Source organism: Megalobrama amblycephala, linkage group LG3 (genome assembly GCF_018812025.1).
Source record: "Megalobrama amblycephala isolate DHTTF-2021 linkage group LG3, ASM1881202v1, whole genome shotgun sequence".
Classification (NCBI taxonomy): Eukaryota; Metazoa; Chordata; class Actinopteri; order Cypriniformes; family Xenocyprididae; genus Megalobrama; species Megalobrama amblycephala.
The window spans coordinates 48,238,461-48,264,832 of NC_063046.1; the positions used below are offsets into that span (position 1 = coordinate 48,238,461).

At 38.1% G+C, this 26,372-nt stretch overlaps 1 protein-coding gene across 1 annotated transcript in view; it reads left to right on the forward strand.

Annotated features, from left to right (window-relative positions):
* The window catches only part of efnb3b (ephrin-B3b), a 100,225-nt gene that overhangs the window by 28,252 nt on the left and 45,601 nt on the right, over window positions 1-26,372 (forward strand). Inside the window, exon 2 of the mRNA XM_048185852.1 lies at window positions 25,300-25,595. Coding sequence (XP_048041809.1) covers window positions 25,300-25,595 — 296 coding nt within the window. The remainder of the gene's footprint in view (window positions 1-25,299; window positions 25,596-26,372) is intronic.

A 26,372-nucleotide genomic window follows, 5' to 3' on the forward strand; every position in this document is an offset into this window, starting at 1 on the left:
ATTCTGGTCCTCACACACAAAGGGACGGCAAATGACATTTACAAAAAGAATTCTCAAATGTTCTGAGATCTCAAATGTTTCTTCTAGACAGCAACGTGAGTCAGTGTAGAGCAAACGAAGACGTTTGCTCAAGTTTCCTGCTTCTCTGATTTTTTGAAAAGACACAATCTCACATGTCTCCAGAAGAAATCTCACAAAACTGCTCAACACCTCAATCAAAAATGCAGATTTCCAAATTTGATTCAGTTCCTATTTACAAACATTTGATACAATTTTAAAGGTGCCCTCGAATGAAAAATTTAATTTATCTTGGCATAGTTGAATAACAAGTGTTCAGTACATGGAAATGACATACAGTGAGTCTCAAACTCCATTGTTTCCTCCTCCTTATATAAATCTCATTTGTTTAAAAGACCTCCGAAGAACAGGCGAATCTCAACATAACACCGACTGTTACATAACAGTCGGGGTGTACGCCCCCAATATTTACATATGCCAGCCCATGTTCCCAACATTATGAAAGGCATTAGACAAGGGCAGCCAGTAACGTCTGGATGTGCACAGCTGAATCATCAGACTAGGTAAGCAAGCAAGAACAACAGCGAAAAATGGCAGATGGAGCAATAATAACTGACATGATCCATGATATCATGATATTTTTAGTGATATTTGTAAATTGTCTTTCTAAATGTTTCGTTAGCATGTTGCTAATGTACTGTTAAATGTGGCTAAAGTTACCATCGTTTCTTACTGTATTCACGGAGACAAGAGCCATCGCTATTTTCATTATTAAACACTTGCAGTCTGTATAATTCATAAACAACTTCATTCTTTATAAATCTCTCCAAAAGTGTAGCATTAGCCATTAGCCACGGAGCACTATCAAACTCATTCAGAATCAATGTAAACAATATAACAGTATACAATACTCACATAATTCGACGCATTCATGCCGCATGCATGACGAACACTTTGTAAAGATCCATTTGAGGGTTATATTAGCTGTGTAAACTTTGTTTATGCTGTTTAAGGCAAGCGCGAGCTCTTGGGGCGTGGAGCAGGAGAATTAAAGGGCCAGTAGCCCTGAATCGGCTCATTTATAATGATGCCCCAAAATAGGCAGTTAAAAAAATGAAACTTCACAGACACATTCAGGGGACACCTTAGACTTATATTACATCTTTTTAAAAAAAGTTCTAGGGCACCTTTAATTAATTTGGGTACTGTATATATCAAAGACTTTAGATATAAAAAGATGGCGCAATATGGCGGAATAAGTCTCGCCTTATAAATAAAAGAGCCAATCTCTAATTGGTAAAGTTATTGCATTACTACAGCTGCCATTAGAAGCTCCGGTTGCTAGAATTGACTATCTAGTCAGTACCAGAAGAGGCCTATATGCATAGCCGACTCGCCTATGTTCCTCAACAGTTTTCTGCATCCCTCTATCATCCCATCTCTTCACACCCGCCTGGTTACTATCCTAACCAGATACTAAGGGAGTGCTCTGGGTTCGGGCCAGATTCCAAGCTCAGAGCCCTCCTCTCGGACAGCACGCCAAATACACATACTTTTACTCTTAATTTGATTATTTGTAAGTGTGAACTCGTGAAACAGTCAGTGTTCTCTGAGACGCGCGCTTATGGGCTTGTTCACACAGAACACAGTTTTGCTGTTAAAAACGTGAGAAGCAGGTCAGTGGAATGACAAAAAGTGCATGGTCTAGAGATTTTTACATAGAAAAACAGAGGAAAACTAGTGCAGTGGAACAGAAAAACCCGTTCTGTGTGATGGCCCCTATGACTACACATGCACATTGGCTGGCCCAGCCTGAAAAATACAGGTTTTTTTTGGTCATGATTTGAGTGTTTAGAAACAAAATTTATGATACAGTTGTCAGAGTTCATTGGTGATTTCAAATATGAAATTTAATCAACAGCTTTGGAGAATTTGATGTTTTCCCAATTCAAAAAGATAGGAGCTGTACTTGTATGGCTGAAATGGCTGCCCGAGAGGCATTTCATAGATGGCCACTGAGTGAAATGACTTTCCTGAAAGGGACTTTGGTATATATCTCTTTATATTGTCCATTTTTCTTGCATATAATACAATCTTATAAAAAAAGAGTAGTGTTTTAGACAAATAGACAATAGTTCATCAAATGAATCAGGTCATAAATGTCATTTATTTCAAAGATTGTGCAATACTGGTCATACTAGTGCTGCATGATTTGGGGGGAAAAAAATCTAATTGATATTTTTCTGATAAAAATTGTGATTTTTAATGCAAATTGTTATTGTATTATATGCTTTTAATGATTATGCTTTTTTTATTATTTATATTAAACAAAAATATTTTAAAAATATTTTGTTTAAAATTTTAAACAAAATAAGAAATATTATTATTTCATTGTAAAATAAAAAAAAATATTTATGTGGAGTGTGTGTATGGACTTATACACTCTGAAACATACACCGCATATATTAATTTAATTAAATCACAGACTTTGCGATTGGATTATCACATTAAACCATATTACGATTTCAATTAGTCTCAAAGCTCTAGGTCACACTGTATGTTTTTGATTCACTAAAAAGAATCAGCTCATAGAGTCATTTGTTCGTGAATCGGTCTACACTTTCTGCTGGCGAATGTCACATCTCATGATTAATATTAATGAACTGAGCTGATTAATTTTATATTGTGCCTCTTCCGACATAGGATTACGCTCCTGGCTACTATCCACATTAATTTTATAGCTCTGTACTCTTTACTTTGTCAACCATTGTCTAATGTGTTTCTATTTTTATTTCTCTCAAGGAATTTTAGGAGAAACATTTGAGGCAAAGTTGATACTGAAATGAAGCATAGAGTAGCTCTGAGATTCCTATTCAAAGTCCTTCCTTAGGAAAAAAAAAAAAGTCCCTGCATCAGTGAAGACTCATAAATAGAGAGGGCTGGAGAGAGAAAACATCACTTGACTTTCGAGACCAGTGAAAGATGTAAGTTGGGAGGTAGTGCGGAGGAAGGGGGCGGGCAGAGCTCCCACAAGCGGCGTTAGCTATGCCTGAATTGATGCAGTAATGAACGTCCTCGCGCATAGATAATTAATAAGAACTCTTGATTAATTACACTGCGATGAGCTGCTATAGATGCAGGCGTGGAGGAGAGAGAAAGAAGGAGTGATATGAATGTGAAAGATTGCATAGTTCTGACTGTTTACTGTTTGTGTGTGTGTTAGCGTGTGCATTTGTCCCTGCATGACCTTCACAGAGAAGTTTAATGTTGTTTGGAGTTTAAAGAAATGTTCTGGGTTGGATATAACTCAAGTTCTACTGATTTGTGGCAATTATTTCGACTCAACGAGTTTATAGTAGTGGACATTATGCCACAAATGCTGTTTGAGCTTTTCCTGTATAATGGTCCTTTAAAGGGGGCATGATATTTGTCTTGATCTTTTGGCAAATAAGAGGTCTTTGTATCGATAAAAAAAACTTGTTTCTTAGCTTAAAATGTCCTCCTCATTAGAAACAAATTATTTATATAATAAAGCTCCAAAAATGGCTCGTTTTGATATTGCGGGATCTGTAATGTCACACTGGAAAATACATTTGCATATGACTGCCCCTAGAGCAAGACAGTGACGCATAGTTATACATCTTCGCACCATAAGCCCTGCCTACTGGCATTCAGTCCTTTAATAGCTGACTGGATGCTACCGTCACGTCGCATCAAAAGCAAATAGAACCCATTATAATCCCTGATGCTGTCTACGCTGGATACAGTATACAGATGCGCATTGAGTTTCTGACATACTCCATGCACTTGAGTCTGTCGACAACAGGACAAATGGAAGAGTGAAAGAACATTCGCTTTGAATCGTCCAGGTTAAACAGCTCGTTTGCATCTCTGTAGAGACTTCAGAAGGATCCCAGAGTCGGAAACAAGTGGATGGTTTATTTTAATGGTGTCCCGGATCACGTGGGAGGATTAAATGTTTGTTCGGAGCATTTTATTTTGTAAATGAGGCACAGTGTAATGGAGAGTTTATTAACAAACTGTATTAACGTTATAAGTGAACCTCACAGAACATATTAAAATGATAAAAAAGGTGGCTGAATAGAAAGAGGAAGTTTTGTGTGCACATGTGCCAGCTGTGGTGCCATGGCCCCTTTAATACCAGTCTAGAGGCATCAGACCACAACCTCTGCAAAAACAAGACACGACCTTTGGCTCCGAACCAAACGCACACACATGCTGTATCTGAGGATCAAATGGCAAACTGTTAAATGAAACCCGCAGGGACCTGTAGGTGAAGATGGAAGAGCTTCATGGAGTTACATTTTCTATAGTGAATGACCGCTGTTTATTTGAAGGCTGGAGAGAAAAAAAAATATTGCTAGTCTTCAGTCCTGAATATAACTGCACATTTGTGCTTCAGAGGAAATCAAATTTTCAAAACAAAATTGCAGCTGATTCTGATTCTGGTCATCTGTGACCTTGAGGATTCTTTACAGCCGTGTTCTTTTGAAGCAGAAGAAGCTGTAATTTTCACATCACTTCCATCACTGTAAAAATGTTTTTGTCTGTTAATGTAAATATGTGATTCATGTTAAAATTTAAATTAGCTGGGTTTATTCAGTCAAAGAAAGTATTTAATATAACTAAACAAACCTAACTACGTTGGGTTATACCAATGAAAGCATTTCGTAAGGATCAGATGAAAAAAAATGTTTTATCAGATAACCTTAAAATAAAGGAATCATCATATATACTTTATATGTACGTCATATATACACTCACAGCCACTTTATAAGCTACACCTAGTACCCCTTTTGCCTTGAAAGGATAGTTCACCCAAAAATAAAAATTCTGTCATCATTTACTGACCCTCAAGTTGTTCCAAACCTGTATGAATTTCTTTCTTCTGCTGAACACAAAAGAAGATATTTTGAAAAATGTCGATAACCAAACAGTTGATGGATCCCATTGACTTCCATATAGTATGGAAAAGAAAAAAAATCATAAAGGTTTGGAACCACATAAGGGGGAGCAAATCTTTTTTAGATAAACCACCCCTTTAAACCTTTGAATGATGTAGCCGTCTCTATAAAACTGGGAATGCAGGAAGTATTTTAACATCTCCCTCTTTAAAAATGGTTTCTACTATGACTTAGTTCCTGTACTTCTTAAGGTAACAACTACACTTCTTTTACTTTGTAAAGTGTAGAAATAACACATTAAGCACTGCATTTTTACTAATCAGTGTACTTACACACTGAGTTCAGACTGGCTTTCTAAAGACAGATGCTGACAGGAAGTACCATAATGTCACAATGAATCTCTGCGGTGTGTTTAGGTCACCAAAAACACCACTGAGCTGAACTGATGGATAGACAAATGCTCATTGTTGTCCAAAAGGGGCCGGGGTCATGCATTTTTGTGATTTCTCTCCCTCTCTGTCTCCTTTTGTCATCGATTCTTTTGTAAAATGATGACAAAGGGCATTTTTCAAGCTCTTTCTCTTTCCCCAGCCCCTCCCTCACCTCCTCATTTCTCTTCTTTTATCCTTTCTTCTTTCCAGCACTCTCACTTTCAGACTCTCTGTCCATCCATAGTTGTCTCGCTTTTAGTCTTTTACCTCACCATTCTCTCCCTCTCTTTCTTTACCTGTCAGTCTCCTCGGCTGGAGGTCTGACTAATTATTCTCCTCTCTTTCTCTTCCCCTCTCTCCTCTTGTGACATTCTGCTGAAGACACCTGGCTTAACCCAGCAGGGCATCTCTGCGTCCATCTTTTCTCTCTGTCTCTCCATCCTTCGCTCTTCTCTGCCCCTGCTCTCCTGCTTTTGTTGTCTGATTTTACCACTGGAGCAGATATATATTCTTCTGTTTATTCTTTAATATTTTCAGTAATCTCTTGCTTTTTTTCACCTTCCAAACAAAATTTTTTTTTATCTCAGTCATCCTCTTACTTTGCCTTGGAAGAGTTTGGGTCGTGTTGTCAACATGTTGAGAAGATGCTGTTTTCAGCACTGCGAATCCACTTTGCATGCCCTTCAAAATGATGAGGACTCGCGCTGGAGCTGATACTGAAAAACCGACGCCATCGTTACTGCTTGTATTACGAGTGCTGAGGAAGCCTCTGTAGCTAAAGTTTAGATATGGTAATGGGCGTTTAGTTTCAGACACGCTCTGTAAGCAGTAGACCAATCACAACAGACTGAACCGTCTGATTCAATCAGAACAGCATAGGCTTGCGGAAAGGAGGGGTTTAGAGAGACAAATCTTCCCGTTTTCAGACTCTGAGAAATGAGGTGATGTGCAATGTATATTATAAGAAAATTAAAGTGTTTTTTTGCATGTAAAACTATTGTAGGAGACTCCAAAACAAAATTAGGAACCTTTAAAATAGCATAATTGGGGCATTTTAAGAAATGTTTTTTGAGCACCAAATCAGCAGGAATAAATTACATTTTAAAATATATTAAAGTAGTAAACAGTAGTTTTAAATTCTACAAATATTTTGTTGTATTCCTGTTTTACTGTATTTTGATCATGTGCAGCCTTGGTGAACAAGAATCTTCTTTCAAAAACATTAAAAAATATTTTTTTCCCCAAAATGTCCGTTTATCCAAGAAATTTGTATTTGATCCTGAAGGGATTCTTATTTGATCCCATTAGGATTTTTTAGGATTGGATCTAAATTATGATAGTAATCCTGTAAAGGATTTTTTGACAAGTGAATTTTAACATCTAACACATTTTCTTGTTCGTCACACCCTTTCTGACTCTCTCTTTCACTCAACCTGTTAACCTAGTCAGCAAGTTGGTGTGAAGTTTCTTTTTCCAAGACTTTGATAGGAATAATGATCAACCATTTTTTCTCCCTCTCTCTTTCTCTCGGGAGACAGAGGGGCGGGAACGGTCGAGAGAGAGAAAGGGAGTCAGGAAAAAGTGAATAGGGAGTTTCTGTTTTCCTTTTTTCCCAGCGTTTTCATGTTCACTGTTTTTGTGAATGGTCTCTTCAGAATTCCACGATACTAAGGAGAGAAATGTGGTATTTTTAAACCCTTTCATATTTAATTATCATAATCATTAGGGATTTGCTGCATCTTTTCAGAATGAGTGTGCATATGGATCGCATTCTGTTTGTAACAGTGAAGATGTTACGGATTTGAGTTGTTGTTTTTCTTCTATGCGAGTGTGTGTGCGTGTGTGTGAATAGAGCGTTTGTCGTGGTTTTCCTCTCGCGGGACTCTACACGTCGCCATGTTCTCGAAAACGTGCCTCTACCCTGCTGGGACACTCGTACTTCACTTCCAAAATTCATTCGCTCTCTTTATTTATCCATGCAAATAAAAGGGTTGCCGGCAGAAAACTTTCCTGTGGACCAATGCGCAGCTCCAAAGCCTCTCTCGCCAGAGGCCTGTCAATCATAGCTTCAGCTGTCAATCTTGCCCCCCGACAGGAAGTGCTCTTGAGAACACCGTTTGAGAGGCTGTTTCTAATTGGCTGGGGGGGAGAGAGAAGAATGTCATAAAGACCCCGTGACCCTGTAAGAGTTTGAGATGAAAGTTTCTGTGTGCTAAAAAGATGCCCTTCGGCACTGTGGAGGAGATGAGATTCTTGTGGTACAGTGCACACACACACACACACTCGCGGCAGAAACTGGCATGACGCACATCTTGACAGGATTGGAAGCAGAGGTGTTTGAAGCAGTAGTCAGTCTCATCTGTCTGCTGACACCTCTCTCTCTCGCGCCGTCTTTCTCTCGGGTCTCTAGCTGTTGATTTTACCACAGGGTTCCTCAACCTCGGGTCCTGCTGGGACCCTGGCCTGACCGCACTAGACCCACCGGAGAGAGAATAAATGGAAGAGATAAAGGGAGTAAGTCAGAGGGAAAAAATGCAAAATGAAAGTGTGTAGAAGGAAGAGTGAGAGAGTGGAATGACTTTCAGATGCTGGGATGGTTGATTTGTGAAGGCGTCGGGCTGTTTTCGGTGTGGAGTGGAGCGCTAGGCCTCAGGGTGTGGAATAGCAGCCTGTCATCACTCCACACTGGCCCTGATTCGCCCCGCACACCACACGGCCCTGTTAGGCCACAATTCAGAGACTTCCACACATTCAGCACCCTAAAGAAACTGTTTTTTTGTATGTTGAGGCACTCTGAGAAAAACATTTGGGTAGATTGTACAGTTCACAAATTTAAGGATGCCACATAACGTCAGGTAGTAAACCAGCATACACTCTTAGAAGAAAAGGTTCATATATATAGAACCTTAAAGGGTTCTGTCAGGCGCTTCATGTAAGGGGCTTTTGCACCAGAAGAACATTTTCATAGTTCCTAGAACTAATGGCAGAACTACACACTTTTTGGCATGTTCGCACCCCAAGAACTGGGAACGAATTTAGTTCTAGGAGCACCTTTTGGGGGATCTAAATTAGCTCCCACTGCAGAGTAGGGTCTAACCCATCACAATAGGAACTACTAGTGATGTAAGTGTATGTTGATTGGTCGAACACGTCATACGAAACAGCACCCGCCATTTTTAAAAAACCATGTAAACGCGTACAGTTTTTTTTTTTTTTTTTTTAATTTTATATTTTTGCCATTATTATGATTGGATAGTATAGAGTGGACAGGAAGCGAGGTGGGAGAGAGAGAGAGAGAGAGAGAGAGAGAGAGAGAGAGAGAGAGAAAAGGACTGGGTCGGGAAAGGTCCATGAGCCGGGAACTTGCCCGAAGCACAACGGTGCTACATGTTGGCGTGCTGCCCACGAGGCTATCGGCACCTAAAAATTTACACCGCAAAGGAAATCCAACGCGACTTTGGGACCAAGCAAAACATGAAAATTGTCTCTTAGCTCTCCTATTTGCTTTTTCCATTGCGTAACTTATGTCTTTCCATCTCCGTAATCACAAATCCCACAACACAACAAAAACACAGCTATGATCACGCCGTCCTCCAGTTGTTTACGTTTTTGAATGCCCACATAGTGACTTCGCACTTGGCAGGCTTATGTCACTTCAGAGTTCCTACTGGCGCTGCGAATGCAACCAGGAAAATGGCCCTATAGGAAAATTTTTTTCTCGGGGAACCGCCCTGATGTCTAGTTTCTAAGTTCCTATAACTGCCTAATGTGAAAGCCCTTTATAGAACCTTTTAGGAGGGGTTCCCATCATGGGGTCATTTTATGGATTTCATTTTAATTAATAATTTAGTTTTAATTTAGTTTTAATTTTAATTAAATTTTATGAATTAATCAGCTTATAAACTTTTTAGGAAAAAGGAAAAAAACAGTTAAATATGAAAGTTTTATGCAGTCATTTAAGGCATTTCTCCTTATAGAACCTTTTTGGCATAAAGTCAAGAAGTCTAGAGGTCTATAAAGAACCTCTTTTTCTAAGAGCGTTTAATGGTCAAGCAGGCGTTTCATTACTATAATGGTTTGATGGCATAACGTTTTGAGTAATACGCTCAAGTAATTGGTTCTTCACTACTTTTTTGTATCTTTTTTTGCTTCTTAAGCTAGCTGATCTTTTAAGATGAATAATTATTAAATTGTTTTTGTTATTTTTATCTCTTGTAAATTGTCTTTGAGTACCCTTTGAGTGTCTTTGAAGTGTTGTTACATTACAGGTTTTTCAGATCGACATATATTTTTTGTGTAAATTAAAGTCAACATGAAAAAATTCAGGACTAGGTGTGCCACTTTTAAATAAGTGAAGTATGCATTTTAGAATAAATAAATTAAATAAATGTATTTTTTTTAATTAATTTGATACATTTATAAATTGATAAATAAATCACATCTAAATCATGCTTAAAAATTGACTTACTGTAAAAATAGCCTATAAAAATCCTTAAAACAGGATTAATTAACATAAGCAGCAGTGCATAAAACATTAAGACTTGTTTATAAGTGTATCTTGACGTTTTTTCCCATTTGTGTTTTAATTTGTTTATACTTTAAACAACTGAACATATCTGCTCATGCTGAACAAGTCTTAACATCTTATGCAGCATTGCTTTTCAAGTAAATGTCTCTGGTTTCAAAGGATTTTTAGATATTTTATCTCAAACCAAACAAAATACTCCTAAAGAATATGATTGATTTTAGTGCTTTTAAATACAAAACATTTAAATGTCTTTTAAGCATTTACAAATTGCTTTTCCTTATCATTTTCCAAACTATTTTTCATATCCATTTGGATGTAGTTCATACATGGGAGCAGCCAATGAACTTTGAGACTTGAGTAGATGTTATTAATCAAAAATTAATTTTGATTTGGAAAAAACTGGAGATTTCATACCAGAGTGGAGCTAGATGTGAAACTTGAGTTTGCTTACTTTTTTCTATCTGGAACCTTTAATTTCAAGCGCATAGATGTTGAAAGCTGATAGCACATTGTTTTATGTGTTCCTCGTCTTTTAGGACCCTCAGGACTGCAAATCTGTTTCTCGTATTCAGCGGTCCAGTTTATTCCTTTTAGGAATTGTATGCAGTAGCTCATAATCTCTGCATACACACGGAGTCAGGTGAACCCTTGAGTAACAGTTTCCTGGGGCCCCAAAGACATCTGAGACCCATGTTGGGGTGTTTATAGGCCTTATGGATGCTCTGGACTCTGTGAGGTGGACAGTGGGGCAGTGCTGTCTGACCCAGGTCTCCACGGGGCCCCTCAGTATGTGGCCCCTCTGTCTACCTCTGACCCCTGGTGACTCGATCTAATCAGACCGTTAAGTTTGAGAGAGTGAGTTTAACCTGGTGTCGTCTCCCTCGAGGAAGGAGTCCACACACTAATACACACACAGACTTCATTCATATGCACACATTTAAGAGTAACACATACTAATTTCACACAGAATAACACAGGCATTGACACAGAGACCTGTGGTCACCCACCAGCTGGACTGAAAGACTCATTTTACTCTTTAAAAAAAAAAAAAAAAAACCACACACTTATCCACACCTACTTCATGTGTGTGTGTGTGTGTGTGTGTGTGTGTGTGTGTGTGTGTGTGTGTGTTCTTCTGATCCGCTCACCTCTTTTAAACGGCATTATGATTCATTATGCTGTGAATCATATTCATGTGCACATACAGACTCACACATATGTTAATCTCTCTGAACGGGGGGCTTTGAGAACATACGGCTGCATAAATATACAGGCCTGATCTGAGGATATGAAATACAGACAGTGAGAGAAGGAAAGCATATGTTCTCTCTTTTCTCTCTCTCTGTCAGTCTTGATGGATTTTGATTTCGTTTTTTGGCGAGAAGGAGGGTGATGGCCGTTCATTAGCATTTATTTCACATGTGATTAATGCTAAACTTTCCAGACTGCTTTCAGAGGGTGTGGAAATGATCACAGTGTTGAAAACAAGGGATGTTTAAATAAGAAACACGAGGCAATCCAGCTTCTACGCTGTCTGGTTAGAAAGCGTACACCGTGGAGGGATATGACACTGTCGCTGGAGCGATGTAGACCGCCTCCTGTCAGGAAAGGGCATGACAGTAACGGTGACAAGGACAGACTTACCTTCACACACACATATTCTCTGTTCACCTGCTTTGTGCTTATACAGACACACCAGGTATTTTGTTTTGCTTTCCAGTAAAAACATCTTTAGGACAAGGTAAAGTCATATTTTTTTCTCTACCGACTGAAATAGTGTACACTAAACAAATATGTGTTAAGGTAAAGGTTTTATTGTTAAAGTGCCCCTATTATGCTATTTTAACTCCTATGTGGTTTTGGAGGTCTTCTACAATAGATTAAAAAAAAAAAAACACTGTAATTTTCTCATAATATACATTGGACATCACCTCTTTTCTCAGAGAGTCTGAAAACGCTTCATTCGAAGATTCAGTCTTTCTAAACCCCTCCTTTCTGAGAGCTACTCTGCTCTGATTGGTCAGATGGCTGTCTGTTGTGATTGGTCTACCGCTTACAACGTGTCGGAAACGAAACGTCCATTAACATATCTGAATTTCAGCTTGGGGTCTTCCTCAGCGATTGATACGCTGTGATACAAACAGTTACAATGGCGTCTGTTTTTCTGTATCAATTCCAGCGCGAGTCCTCATCATTTTGAAGTGCAGCAAAATGGATTCACAGCGCTGTCTTTTCAACATGTCGAGTTGACAACAGAAACCAAATTCTTCCAGGCCTCAGCTACAACTACAGTGTTTGACGGTCAAAGTAGAAGTTGTTCGCAGGCAGCCAATGAAGACCGTAGGCAGGCATTATACAAATTGAATACATTGTTTCATTGGTTTATAACAGGAAGTGAGACTGGAATTACTGACGAATCGTTTTGGCAGTTCAGAATCAATTCTTTCTTTTAAAAGACAAACTCTATTTGTCTTGCACATTGGTCTTTAAACCTTAGCAGACCTTTTATATTCACAAACAGCTATATTACACCGTGTCCTAACTACACGCGACGCGACGCCACAACATGCGATAAAAGGTATCTTTTCCATGTTAATCAGAGTTTTTGCCACACGACGATTCTATTTTAGAAACGGTTTCTATTTCTCCGCGACGTCGCGGCTGGAACAGCAACACAAAGTATGGCAATGATAATATCAGGTACCGTTTATGTGCTTTATTTAATGTTAAAAGTGTCTAATGTGAGTTTGAATATCATTCTGCATTCTCAGCTTTTTAGCTGTAATGAAAACAACACTAGCTAATTCACTGCAGATCTTGAAAATAAAGAACGTTCAAACTGTCAACTCAATGCGAACAAACAAGTTCAGTTGGTTCAGTCACTCCATATGTACTTTAAATAATGTTTAAATGGTATAGCCTAATATTTATGAATTTTATTGTGTCTGCAGTGCTCTTGCCGAGAGAGCCCGCCCACACTGTCTTGTGATTGGCTGTGGTTTTTGATTGATTTTATCAATTCTCATTGTCGCGTCGCGTCTAGTGTGGACAGTCAAATTGCTTGTCGCTGGAATCTTATCGCATCGCATATAGTTAGGTCACGGTGTTACACACTTCATTAAAGGTAATATAATAATTGAAAAAGCATAACGGGCACTTTAAAGTAACGTTCATAGCTTCTGCACTGCTAATGGCACCAAACAGAATTACAAAAAAATATTCAAACCTCTGTTCACATAATTAGTCCCACCCCATACTCCATAATATTCAATATTATTAATTGTTATGATGTCCCATCCATTCTGGCCATTTCACCCTATCCATTTTTTAAATGCATCTTTTTGATCTTATTGTGAAAGATTCATTGATGCATGTTATTTATTATTTTTTCCATTTTTACCTTTTTTTTTCCCCCTTGTAATATTTCTTCAAAATGTCATAACTCATCCTTCCAGTGAAAGGTCTGTTCAACAGCCAGTGAATAGAACCAAGTTCCTGCCCCACATTTTCCATTAATAATCCATTACACGGATGTACGTCACAAAACGGAAGAAAAGATCTGATGCTACTTCCGTTATATTGCAACATTTTATATTTTATTTTAATTTTACATTTTTAGTAATTTGGTTGTGTTTTTGTCACTTTTTAAAATGTATTTTAAGTATTTTAGTAGCCTACTTCAACTTAAGCTAAATGAAAATTAATTTTTTTTTTTAAAAATGGTTTTTAAAAAATAGTTTTATTTATTTCAGTTTTTTTTATGGTTTTAGTTAACAATCATAACCCTGTTTGTGACATTAAAACATTATCTGAACACAAGTCTTAAATATTTGATGTGGTTTTGCGTCTGTGGTAAATTGATCTTGTCATGAGGATGTTTAGATGATTTTAGTGGAAAAAGTAAAACAAAAACATTTTTTGGCAGTAAACTTCATGTCTTCCATTTGCATCTTCTTCCAGTTTTCCCCTCCATAAAGCCTCTTTTTCCGTAATGTTAACTTAATTTTCGATCCTTTTCTTTTGTTTCCCTCTGTAATTCTCCTCGCTTTCTCTCTCCCGCCAGGAGTGGCCATATGGAAGCCATTACGCCCGCTGTTCCTCTCACCACAAACATTCCAGCAGTGCCTCCAGCTCTCTCTTTCTTCACAGCAGCCTCTCGCTCTCTCCTTCTCTTTCCTTCACCCTCCTCTCCTCCCCTTTTATCTTTCACCTGTTTTCGTTGTCCTCATTTCCATCATTTTCAGAGTTTGTCTGCCGAGGTCATGTGATAATTAGCCACATGTGATCTGCTCATTGTCAGTCAATTATGTTACGTTGTACCAACATCACGGTGTACTGCGCCATATTTACATACTGCCCTTTAGCTGTCATTAAATATCTGTAGCTAAACAATCACAGAATATTTTGCACGACGTAATTGTCTGTGGATGTTAGATGATAATCGACGTAATACGACCTCATTTTTAGTCTCTGTGTGTACTTTTGTAATCTTTTTTATGTTGTGTGTGGTGTTTGCACATAGTTCATTTGAATAGAAAGAAAGATGGTTAAATATTTGTGTGTTCTGATGGGACCGTGGCTGCTCTGTGACAGTTGATCTAAATAAACATCCTCAATGTCGCAAAGGTTCTGTTTTGGTCTGAAATATTTAGGCAAACTTCGGACTACCGAATGCTTGGGGGGCCTTGGGAGCAGATTTAGTTTTGCTCACTGTATAATTGATCAGAAAATGCAGGTGAAGACGGTGTAAATAAAAGGTCTGCATTTCATTGCATGTAATTTTAGGCTTGTTCTCTCTCTCTCTCTCTCTCTATCTATTGTTCATCCATCCATCCATCCATCCATCCTTCTTTCTGTCCATCCATCCATCCATCCATCCATCAATCTATTGTTCGTTCTTTCTATCTATCATCATTCATTCTTTCCATCCATCCATCCATCCATCCATCCATCCATCCATCCATCCATCCATCCATCGCCCATTCTTTCCATCTATCCATCCATCCATCCATTCATTCATCCATCCATCAATCTATTGTTCGTTCTTTCTATCTATCATCATTCATTCTTTCCATCCATCCATCCATCCATCCATCCATCCATCCATCCATCCATCCATCCATCGCCCATTCTTTCCATCTATCCATCCATCCATTCATTCATCCATCCATCAATCTATTGTTCATTCTTTCTATCTATCATCATTAATTCTTTCCATCCATCCATCCATCCATCCATCGCCCATTCTTTCCATCTATCCATCTATCCATCACTCAAAAAAATGAATTGTTGGATTTACTTAAAAAAGAAGTGTCAAGTGGTTCCACGCAACTACATTGAGTAATTTGTACAAATAAAAATTCAGTTGTATGAACAAAAGAAATTCAAGTAAAGCTGACAATATTTCTTTGAGTAAACACAAATCATTTGAATGTCACTGTTACATAATATTTATATGTGCAGTTTACTTAATAATGTTATGTTTATTACATAAGGTGAACACATTTATTGACTTAATTTACCTTATTAAATGAACTATTTTTTCTACAAAATGCACTCAAAAAATACTCAAGTAACTCAACTCAAATAACAAGTGTGGTTTGAGTGAAACTAACAACAGTGAAAGTTCATTTTTTTGAGTGATCATTCATTTTTTATCATCCATAGTTCTATCTATCTATCTATCTATCTATCTATCTATCTATCTATCTATCTATCTATCTATCTATCTATCTATCTATCTATCTATCTATCTATCTATCTATCTATCTATCTATCTATCGTCTGTCTGTCTGTCGTTCTTTCTGTCTATCTATCTATCTATCTATCTGTCTGTCTGTCTGTCGTTCTTTCTGTCTATCCATCATTCATCCATCCATCCATCCATCCATCCATCCATCCATCAATCGTTCATCTATCTATCTATCTATCTATCTATCTATCTATCTATCTATCTATCTATCTATCTATCTATCTATCTATCTATCTATCTATCTATCTATCGTCTGTCTGTCATTTTCTTTTTTTATCATTTTATCCATCTGTCTGTATATCAGTCCAGTCCAAGTTTTAAAGTTTATAATACATTGTTATTTTTAATAGCTAGATTCTTTCTCACTCACTCACTTTTCCTCTCTCTGTTTTGCTGGACTCTTGGCGGTGTGATAAGGGCTCATGTGTCTAACCGGTAGGTGTTGTTTAGTCTGGTCACTGGAGACCCAGGACAGGGTTTAATCGGGCCCTGGAAGCTGACGATATAGCCATGAAGAGAAAATAGAGAAAGCGAGATGGGAGATTTACTCTTCCTCTGAGAGGGCTGATATCTCCGGCCCACCGCTGGTCTGCTGGACACCAGCCGTGACTCCAGCCCCTCCATGGCACTGCTCCTGATGAGATCAATGCACGCTTGGAGGTAAAATCAGCTTAGTGAGGTGGAATAGAAGCTGAAAATGAAGTGGAAATTGCAGAAGTCAAAAGTCATTCTCACTGCATATCAAGGTGATTCGAACTGAAGGATTTCAGCTGGTGTTAGCTCGATAGCTTGTTATCACATGTAATCACCTACTTAGATCTAATTCTTGAATCTGGAAAGCTTTTTTTGGCTGGTGGGATAGAAGTTGTTGAGCCTGCAGGAGAACATTTGTAGTGGTGTTTGCTAAAGGAGGCATGCTATTGCTCATACTTAGGATTAGAGATTGAAGCAAATCTTTAACCATAAGCATTAAAGCTCAGCACTAACTCATTCTGTGCCATTTGTTCAATGTTGGTGAGGAGAGTGCTTTTTATTTAATTGAATTTTTTTATTTAATTTAATTTTATTATTGTAGATTTACGCCTGGTAGAAAATAAAACATGCAATGAGAAACATCTCATATTGCTTTTTTATGTTTTTATGTATGTATGCATGCATCTATCAAGCTTTTCACTTGGAGGATGAGCAAATCCCATAATCCCATAGAATCTCATAGACTTATCATGAGATGTCATATAGAATTGAGGATTGGCCTCTTTTGACTTGGGGTCTTGGGCTAATAAAAAACATCTAGAACTCCCTAATAACCGCATAGCAACATGATAAAACCACCCAAAACACTTTAGCAACTGCACAGCAACATTTTGGCAACCTCCACTCATTTTCTTTTCTTTAAAAATCGAGTTTCTTTTATCACTGATTTTCTTTGCGATATGTGTTATTAATGTACTTGTAGACACAGTACATATTCACGCCAAATCTGTGGCTAATGTCCTCATCTAGGGTGTGTTGAAACCCCTGCATTTATCATGTGAAAGATTCTCGGCCATCTCTGAAATTCCTTTTTTTTGCACACACACACACACACACACACACAAAGGTCCACCTCACTGCACCTGTGCCCCGAGCTTGTTTTTGGACACAGCTCGAGTTTCTCGTGTGGAATCTTTGTAATGCAAGACTGACGAACAAGAGGACGGTGGAGGGGTTTATGGACAAGGGAAGGTGGGTTTGGGTGGAGGGTTTGAGACTTGAGGGTCAGTGCTGTCGGGGGCGGGACGGGGTGAAACTAACACTCGGCTCTTTTCAAGAGCTGTCAGGGTCAGGGAAGGGCGTCGGTGAAGTTTGACAAAATGATGTTTCTGCCCTCATAAACGAGCCCGGCGCACACACACTCCTGTCACCTCTAACCCCCCTCCATCCCCCCCACTCCTTGTTTCAATGTGTGACCATGAATGCCACCTTTGTTCCAGAGCGGGAGAGAAAGGGAGAGAAACCGAGGGAGGGTGGGAGAGAGAGCAAAACAGGAATGATGAGTGTTTGGGATGAGAAGGAATGGTTGGAGGAGTGTATTATCATGTTTATATTTAGAGTAAACAGAGATGTCGATATAATTTCACTTTAATCTGCGCTTTGAAGGCCTGCCCGTGTGTGCGGTTAGCTTTTGTTGAGCTTTGCGAACACAAACGCTCACACAGCTCCTCCGTGAAAGTCTTTCAGTGCGTATAAGACTGGTGTTTTCATCCTGCTTCAATTCCACATTCTAACTTGACTTTGTGGCTACATTTTTATACGTGTCCCTTTTCCTTCAAGTTTTTTTTTCCTTCAAGCTTGACACACGGGTCAGAAATTCTTTGGCGAGGTTCTGCAAACGTTCTCTAATTATCTGCCGAGTGCTTGCTTAACCCTGAGTTTGCTCATTAGACATTGCCGGCTGACAGTTGTTCAATCACAAAGGCTAATGCGGTCCAGTGCTGAAACATATGTAATTACACAGGCTGTGCGACTGGGTCTGGCGCACACACATGCGTTTGAAAGGAGAGTTTTTTCACAAGGTTTGTTGTGTTGGACTCTTTATTTCAGTTTATTTACTTATTTTTATTTTTTTTTACAAATCTACAATGTTTCCATTATAATAAACAAAGCTGTCTATATGCAACTATTCTAGAATAATACCACTAAGCTAGACACATACTTTGAGCCAGTATGCAAACAAAGACATAAATGACTTGTCAATGCATTGCAAAAAGTTAATATTATTATTATTATTCAGGTAGCTAGCTGACTTTAAAGACGGCATTAAAAGGAAATTGTAATTTTCTAAATGCTTCTTATTGATCTTATTGTGAACAATTCATCCATGCATGTTTCTTTTTTCTTTTTCTTTTTTTTGAGCTTATAATTTTTAATCAAAATGTCATAATACGACATTCCTGTGAAATGACAGACTTCTTTCTGGTGACGGATGCCGTACTCCCCAATAATTTTGTCTGCATTAACCTGTCCCTTTCTTACAATCAACAGAAACCTCGAAGTCAGATCTGCAAAGTCTTGCCCTACTTTGTTTTTTTTGTTTTTTTGCTATAATCTGTTACACACTGAATGTGTTTCACAATACAGAAGAAACTATCTGTCACTACACCTGTTAAATTGCGACTTTAACTTCAACAAGATTCTCCATAGAATCATTTGTGATCTTTTTATGATTATCTTTTTATACGTTCGTTATTAAACTCCAGTTTATAAAAAAATAGCGCTTGTAGATGCTCTCCGATGTGAAATAACCAATGTACGCACACCTGTGATCAGTTTACTTTAGATGAACTTGCACAATTTCTTGATCATTTGTAGCATGCATAGTGCAAGGATGGAGAAATGTAGTGCTAAAGTTGCCGGCAACGCATCAGGTGTGTTTGAAACAACATATTTTCTTCTGAAACACGGTGGATGTTAACATATATTAATTTTTTTTTTTAGGTGTTCTACTTAAGATAACATTTCCTTTCTAAAATGTGTAGTTCATTATTTGTGACGCAACTTATATTAATGGGTCTAGCTTCGGCAAGCATAAGCAGAAACCCTAATAAGTTGGCCTAACTCAAAACATTTGTGTTTAACAGTTACATCAATTTTTTAAGTTAACAAATTCAAAGATTAAGTTAAGATTAATTTCAGCCCAATTAGGTCTAGATGTGTACCAAGTTTCATGCTAATATATGCAAGCGTGTTTAATATATGGACCAAGTTTTGGATCCCATTCAAGGTGGCACTGTCGAGCCCCTTGCAACGCCTGGGTACCAGCTTCAGCCCAGCCCTAATGGCTGCGGATTCTGACATGTGTGCAAATGTTCAAGCGTTTTTGAGCACATTAAGGGCCCCAAAAATGCCTGAGAAGTTGGGGGGAAAAAAATAAAATAAATATAGCTGCAAGCAGCGATGATGGGTCCAAGTCCCGGTTGCATCTCCTCCATCAAAAGTGTCACTGACACCCACCCACCCACTTAAAGGCCCGTTCATAACTATGATAATGATAAGATAGAGTTCTAAAAATCATTCTAAATATAAAAAAAGCACACTCCACACTACAACTACAATGATAACGGCACAGAGAAACAATATCATTGGAACCACTTCAAGAGTGATTTTTTTTTTTTTTTTTCCAGCTGATGAAAGTTAAAAGCGTTGACAGGCAATCAGAATCCATCCTGCTTTAAAGAGCTCAAGCATTTGGCAGACATCAAAACTGCAACACGCTTAGAATAAACAGACAGGTATCATCTGCTGGTGCGGACGCTAATATTGTTATCATTATAGTTATTGCTCTTGGTGTGAACAGGCCTTAAGTCTTAAAGTTTTGCAGACCATCCTTGATGTAACCAAAGGCTCTTACTCTTTACCACGATGGTAACCCCTTAATATAATCAGCTTAGTATAATCAGATTTTGAGTTCATGTAATTTTTTCTATTAAGTATGATAAACTTCTAGTAATATTTGAGTGAAATGAATCATTTTAATTAATTTCACTGTTCGATTTTACAGTGTACATTTGAGTTAATGAGCCATATTCTTCTGATTATTATTACTAATAAGAAGAATAAACAATTTACCATGGCTTGCAAGAGAGTTAGTGGAGTTTTAGGCAATTCGCTTTGAATTGTCTCTAACAATACCACTCAAACAAGGTAAAAACACTAACATGTGGCCTCTTCTCTGATTATAATGTGAGCGATCTAGCTTTTTTGCAGTGTGCACTTGTGTGTTTGGTAGCAGTGAGTGTAAGTTTGACTAAATGGTGTTCTGTCATGCTGACACGGAAGGCGTGAGAGGGAGGGAAAGAGAGAGAAGGTGTGAATGTGGTGATAAAAGACAGTATTCTTCTACTTCTGTGTCTGGGTCTCAGTAGAGAGTTCAGTGGGTTAAAGCAGACCAGCGTGACCATGTCAACAACACGGCCAGTACTGAGCGAACGGCTCCCTTATCTCCTGCATCCTCTGCTTGCTTGCTTTCTTCTCTCTCTGTGTCCACCTGTTTTTCCCTTCCTCATTGTTCGTCTCTGTTTACTCTGTTCCTCTCTGTTTCGTAAGCTATTTTATCTTTCATTCACCCCTTTCATTCTCGCCTCTGATCCGCAACAACTCTCTCTCTTTCTCTCTCTCTGTGTCTGTCTCTGTTCTTTCTATTCTTCAAATCAAGTCTACTGTGACGTTATCTACGATAAACCAACAGACAAAAATCTACCTATGCAAAAAATGTCGTTTGCATCTGCAGGATGTTTTGGTACTTTTGTTCATCAGTTTTTCCGGTGTGTGTGTGTATGTGTGTGTGTGTGTGTATTGTCTACCTGAAAAAAAAACCCTTAGCAACAGCATGTCTGTGTTTTGTTTTGCGTTAAAGGACAAAGAAAAGTTATTAACTTAAGCTCAATCGACAGCATTTGTGTGTTACCACAGAAAAGTTTAACTCATCCATTAGTTGTTTTTTTCCAAAATTGCAGTTGCAGTAACAAAACTCACAATGAACATTAAAATACACACCATTTTGAAAGTATAGCCACAAGACTTTTAGACGTGTTGGCATGCAGTGGTGAAAAGGGGAGTGATGTAATGCTACATTCAGGTCTTCCTGCAAGGTTCCTACTTACAAGTTTGGAAATCGTAATTGCATTACCACATGATTTATGTTCAAGTAATTTCAGAACAAAATTTTTACCTTTTGTCAAAACCAGGAAGCTTTTTAGCGTTAATGCAACCCAATGAAAAGCAAAGGAGGCACATTATGTGTGAAATTTATGCTTTAATTGGATTGAATTTTATATTTAATATATACATTTTTCAATTGTAGTCTTTTAGAAAGGCATCTACAATAATAAACTAAGTACAATGTAGTGTTGTCAAAAATATTGATTTTTCTATACATATCAATACCGAAATATCTGAATATCCGAAATACTCATTTTCCGCAGAATAGATACACGATGTAGCTGCACTTTCTCGCTCTCTCATCTTTTCGACAGTGAGTTGACACACAAACCCGCCTCCACTCACTCACTTGTTTCATTTGCTTTGGATGAATATTGTTCATCGTATTGCGTGTAATTTTACTCATTCCCGCAGATTTTATGCTCGCACTCAAAGTGCGCGCACATAAAGCTGCCTCTCAGTACTAAATTGAGTTCTTTTTCGCTGCTTATTGCGCTTAAATAGTCAAATACTCTCAAAATAATCTCTCATGTTGCGATTCTTGAAATGACACATCATGACAGCTCTAAAAGTCTGAGCTTTAAAGAAAGTCCTGAGTTTCCCACTTGTATCGATTTTGTATTGATGCCAACTAGTAAATATGATCATTCCAACGTGAATTAAATGCACCATAAAAGGCTATTTAAAAGGCTATTTACAACACACTGAAAGGAAACACAAGATTTACATTGCTAATGCATAACCAGGAGTTCATCTGCATAGAAAATGCATTTAGTCAATTTTTACTGAAGTGCTTTAATAAAACAAAACACTCAAATTTCTGTTTTTAAAATGTTTAGTGTCAGTAAGGTTTTTTTTTTTTTTTTTTGAAAGAAATTAATATTTATATTCAGTAAAGCCGCACTGAATTTATTAAAAAGACATTTATGTTGCAAAAGACTTTGATTTCAAATAAATCCTGTTCTTTTGACTTGATCAGAAGAATCCTTAAAAAATGCATCACGGTTTCCACAAAAATATGAAGCAGCTCAACTGTTTTCAACATTGATAATCATAAGAAATGTTTCTTGAGCAGCAAATCAGCATATTTGAATGATTTCTGAAGGATCATGTGACACTGAAGACTGAAGTAATGATACTGAAAATTCAGCTTTATATCACAGGAATAAATTACATTTTAAAGTGTATTAAAATAGAAAACAGTTATTTTAATTTGTAATAATATTTACAAATATTACTGTATTTTTGATCAAATACATGCAGCCTTGGTGAGCATTTCAAAAACATTAACAAAAATCTTACAAAACCCAAACTTTTGACTGGCTGTGTACTGTTTTTTACTGTAAATACAAGTTAAGTGAAAAGAACAAATAGACAAATAGTCCAAGGAACAAATAGTCCATTATTTTCTATGCCACAAATACTAAAGTTGTTTTGAACCCAAGAACATTCCTTTAAAGTCATATGTGTGTGTGTGTGTGTGTGGCTATCGGTCAGTCTAATTGTAGTACGTGAAGTGTGTGTTGAGTGTCTGTTCTCTTTACTGTAAGAGCTACTGATAACCTTCCTAACCTGTGTGACAAGGACAGGAAACTCTTCTCCCATAGGAATGCCACACACACACACAAAAGCCTTTTCCCCCTCACACACGATTTCACACACTCTGCTTTTGTTTCTTTAGAGAAAGAGTGACTAGCTTTAATAAACATGCCCTGGGTTTAACATGCAATGATAATGTATGTGAATAATAAATGGGATCCACCCGTCATTACGTTAAAATATTTTTGCATTTCTTTTCACATGTAAACATGAAGCCCATTAAAAAAAAAACCAAAGCCCAACTGCCTTAATTAGTTTACATGTAAATAGCCGTTGGTGTGGCTGGCTGTTTAGAGATGATGATAAAATGGTAATTAGCGTCTGCAAGTCGTTTAGTCATTTGTTTACATAGAAGGAATTCAAAGGAAACTCCCTGAGATTGCACAACAGTCTAATTCTCCTGGAAATTGGAAGCTCTAGACTCGTCCTCTGCTGTGCTTTGATCTGACACGGTTTTCTTTGGAAACAAGCGTCTCGGGGTGGGATTTGGATCCAGACTAGCCTATTCATTCTCATTAGAGTCACTTGTTGAAGATACAAGAACCGAATATCATACTCCTGAAAATTCAGTCATCTTAAGCCTTGAAGTCTCAGCACCTTCATATGATTTACACAGCGGAAGAGAGCACTTTCATTAGGGCTTTGAATAAACAGGAAGAGAGACGAGCAGTGTAGATGAATGAAGTGTAAAAGAAGAGGATGGGTTTCTACTTGTAGAGAAGGTGATTTATTGAATAAAGAAACACAGTGAGAATGTGAAGTGTGGTTGCATCCACACCTGCTCCTGTAAATGCCAACCGGTTCCCGAGGCAGCCAGCATACCCACAGACGTTTCCATGAGAAGTGTGTGGTTCTGTCAGCCAATGTCCTGGAGGCATGCGGCATATCAAACCAGGCATTCCTACACTATGATGTATCCGTGCCCCCTTTGCTGATCCTACTTATAATGGACAGATTTTTGCAGGCTTGCTCTGCCACAAACAAAGACGAAAAATATCAACATTATTATTGTATATCATGTTTTAAACACTTAGTATTTATAACTAAATGTACATTTTGTGACATGTTTGCATGCCGTTTTATTTCTGTAATGAGACATATCTCCTAAAGCATTTATTAAAGCAGAACTAAGTAACTTTTTTTACCTTCATAAATAGTTTTCTAAGTCCTTACGATGGTTAATTGACTTGTAGTGGTGAGTTTGAGGCGTGCACAAACCCCCTCTGGCACGTCTACGCCAGAATACAGCACTTGCAAGTTGAGCTGCACCGACCCGATACAATCTCACCTCATGTTCACGTTCACGCGAGAGTGACCAAATGCTTTACGGTATTTCAATATACACATAGCGACCTCACTTTATAAGACAATTTCGAAAATTACCCACCTCCGTCGAGATTTCTTGTACTGTATTTGCAAAACTACTGCACTGGTGCGCGTTGTAGTCATTGTAGTCCAGAGCTGCGTTTGGAGTATTTACGACAGTGTGATTCACTGAAGGAACCTGTAGAGGGAGCTTCGCAAATCTTACTGAGTTCTGCTTTAATTGTTAATTTCAACATTTACTGATACATTAGCAAAATTTAAAGTTGTATATGTTCGTATTATTATTAATAGACCTGAGCTAACATGAACTAGCAATGTATTTTATAAACCGACGTTCAAGTGGTCATGAACTGCATTTTATAATGTTTGTTGGGGCTCACTTATAATGTTAGCATGATTTTTACATCAAAAATTGTCATAATTCAGAAATAAAAGGCATTTTTCCTTCGCTGATATTAGGCCATAGATTTAAACGCTCTGATTTAAGGGGCGTGTCTGCTGTGAGACTTAAGTGTAAACACCCACTGCTGCGATTGGCTGACATCTTAGCATATGGAAATAGCTAAGGATTACACGTGGAACTCTCGAAAACTTTTAGCGCGTTTTTACCATTACAGTTCTCAAGGTTTACTAATCGTGAAAAGTGATGTTTACATTTAAATCTATGACATTATATTGAGATTGTGGCATGAAAGGGTTGCAGTGATGAGCATGTTGCCGATCACAGACATGTTGAGTGCATGAATCGCGAATACTTTCATCCTAACTAACAGTGCAAACACAAAGTAAATAACAGATTCGTTGATTCTAACGAGAGTTTTGGCGAGAATCCAGAACTCAGTCACTGATAAACTCATGCTATTTGATTGACAGCTCCAGCGATTGTAAAGGGAGCGTTCTTTGATCGCTTTCTATATATAGTTATTTATTTGTTTTTAGCCATGCCATTTTTTTATGATTTATGAGTTTCTAATAACATGACATTAAATTCTCTCTTTCCCTTCTGTCCTCCTCCTGCAGGTTTAGTGATGATAAGGGTTATGTCCTGTACCCTCAGATCGGGGATCGTCTGGACCTCATTTGCCCAGCGTCTGAGCCGCCCGGTCCCCGTGCCCCTGCCGAGTATGAGTACTATAAACTGTACCTGGTGTCTTCACGGGACCAGGCAGACAGGTGTGAAGTGACCGGAGCCCCAAACCTGCTCCTCACCTGCGATAAGCCCAACAGTGACATGCGTTTCACCATCAAGTTTCAGGAGTACTCGCCCAACCTGTGGGGCCATGAATTCAAAACCAATCAGGACTACTTCATCATCGGTGAGTGAGCGCACGTGTGCGGTTTTGAATCAAAGTGTGTTTTAGACACGTCAAAAACTTTTGATTATTTCAACCAGCAACATTTAGTTGTAGAAAAGATCTTTTGTTTGTAATAGGCTTACACTTTGCGTGTTCATGGTATTTCGGCATGATGGTATTTCATCACTGCGTTTATTTTGGTTTGTTTTTAGTTTAGGCTTGTGGGTTCTCAATGAAGTCACAATCTTCTGCTGGGATTCGGCTGATTGTGACTTTATCAAATGGAGCCATCTCGTGTTGGGTCGTGTTACTGGGGGTTGTTTTTAAAACGGTGCACGGTAGCGTGGAGGGAATGTGGTCAGCGCGAACGGAAGCCCGTCAATATCAACATTTCAGAAAGTAGATTTGACAAAGGAAAGTGATGCCCCGACATGCTCAGAACCAAAACACCCAGTGGGTGTGTTTTTGGAATCCATTCCCACAGTCACGGAAAACCTGCAAATGGAAGGGAATTTTAAAAGTTTTTCCAATCTGGCAAAGTCATGGAAATGTGATTCTAATCTTTATGGAAAAGTCATGGAACTTTAGTTTAGTGTTCCTAAATCTCCAGTTTAAACACACTCAAATCTCAGGAGTTTTTGACACATTTGTACACTGAAAAGTATAGTTGTTATCACGAAACCTGAAACTGCATTTTCAACCAACATTTTACTTCCATAATCTGATATCGTTCCAAAAAGGATATTCAGCTGGAAAAAATGTAGGACTGGGCTCAATTTTATCCAGCAGGAATTGATT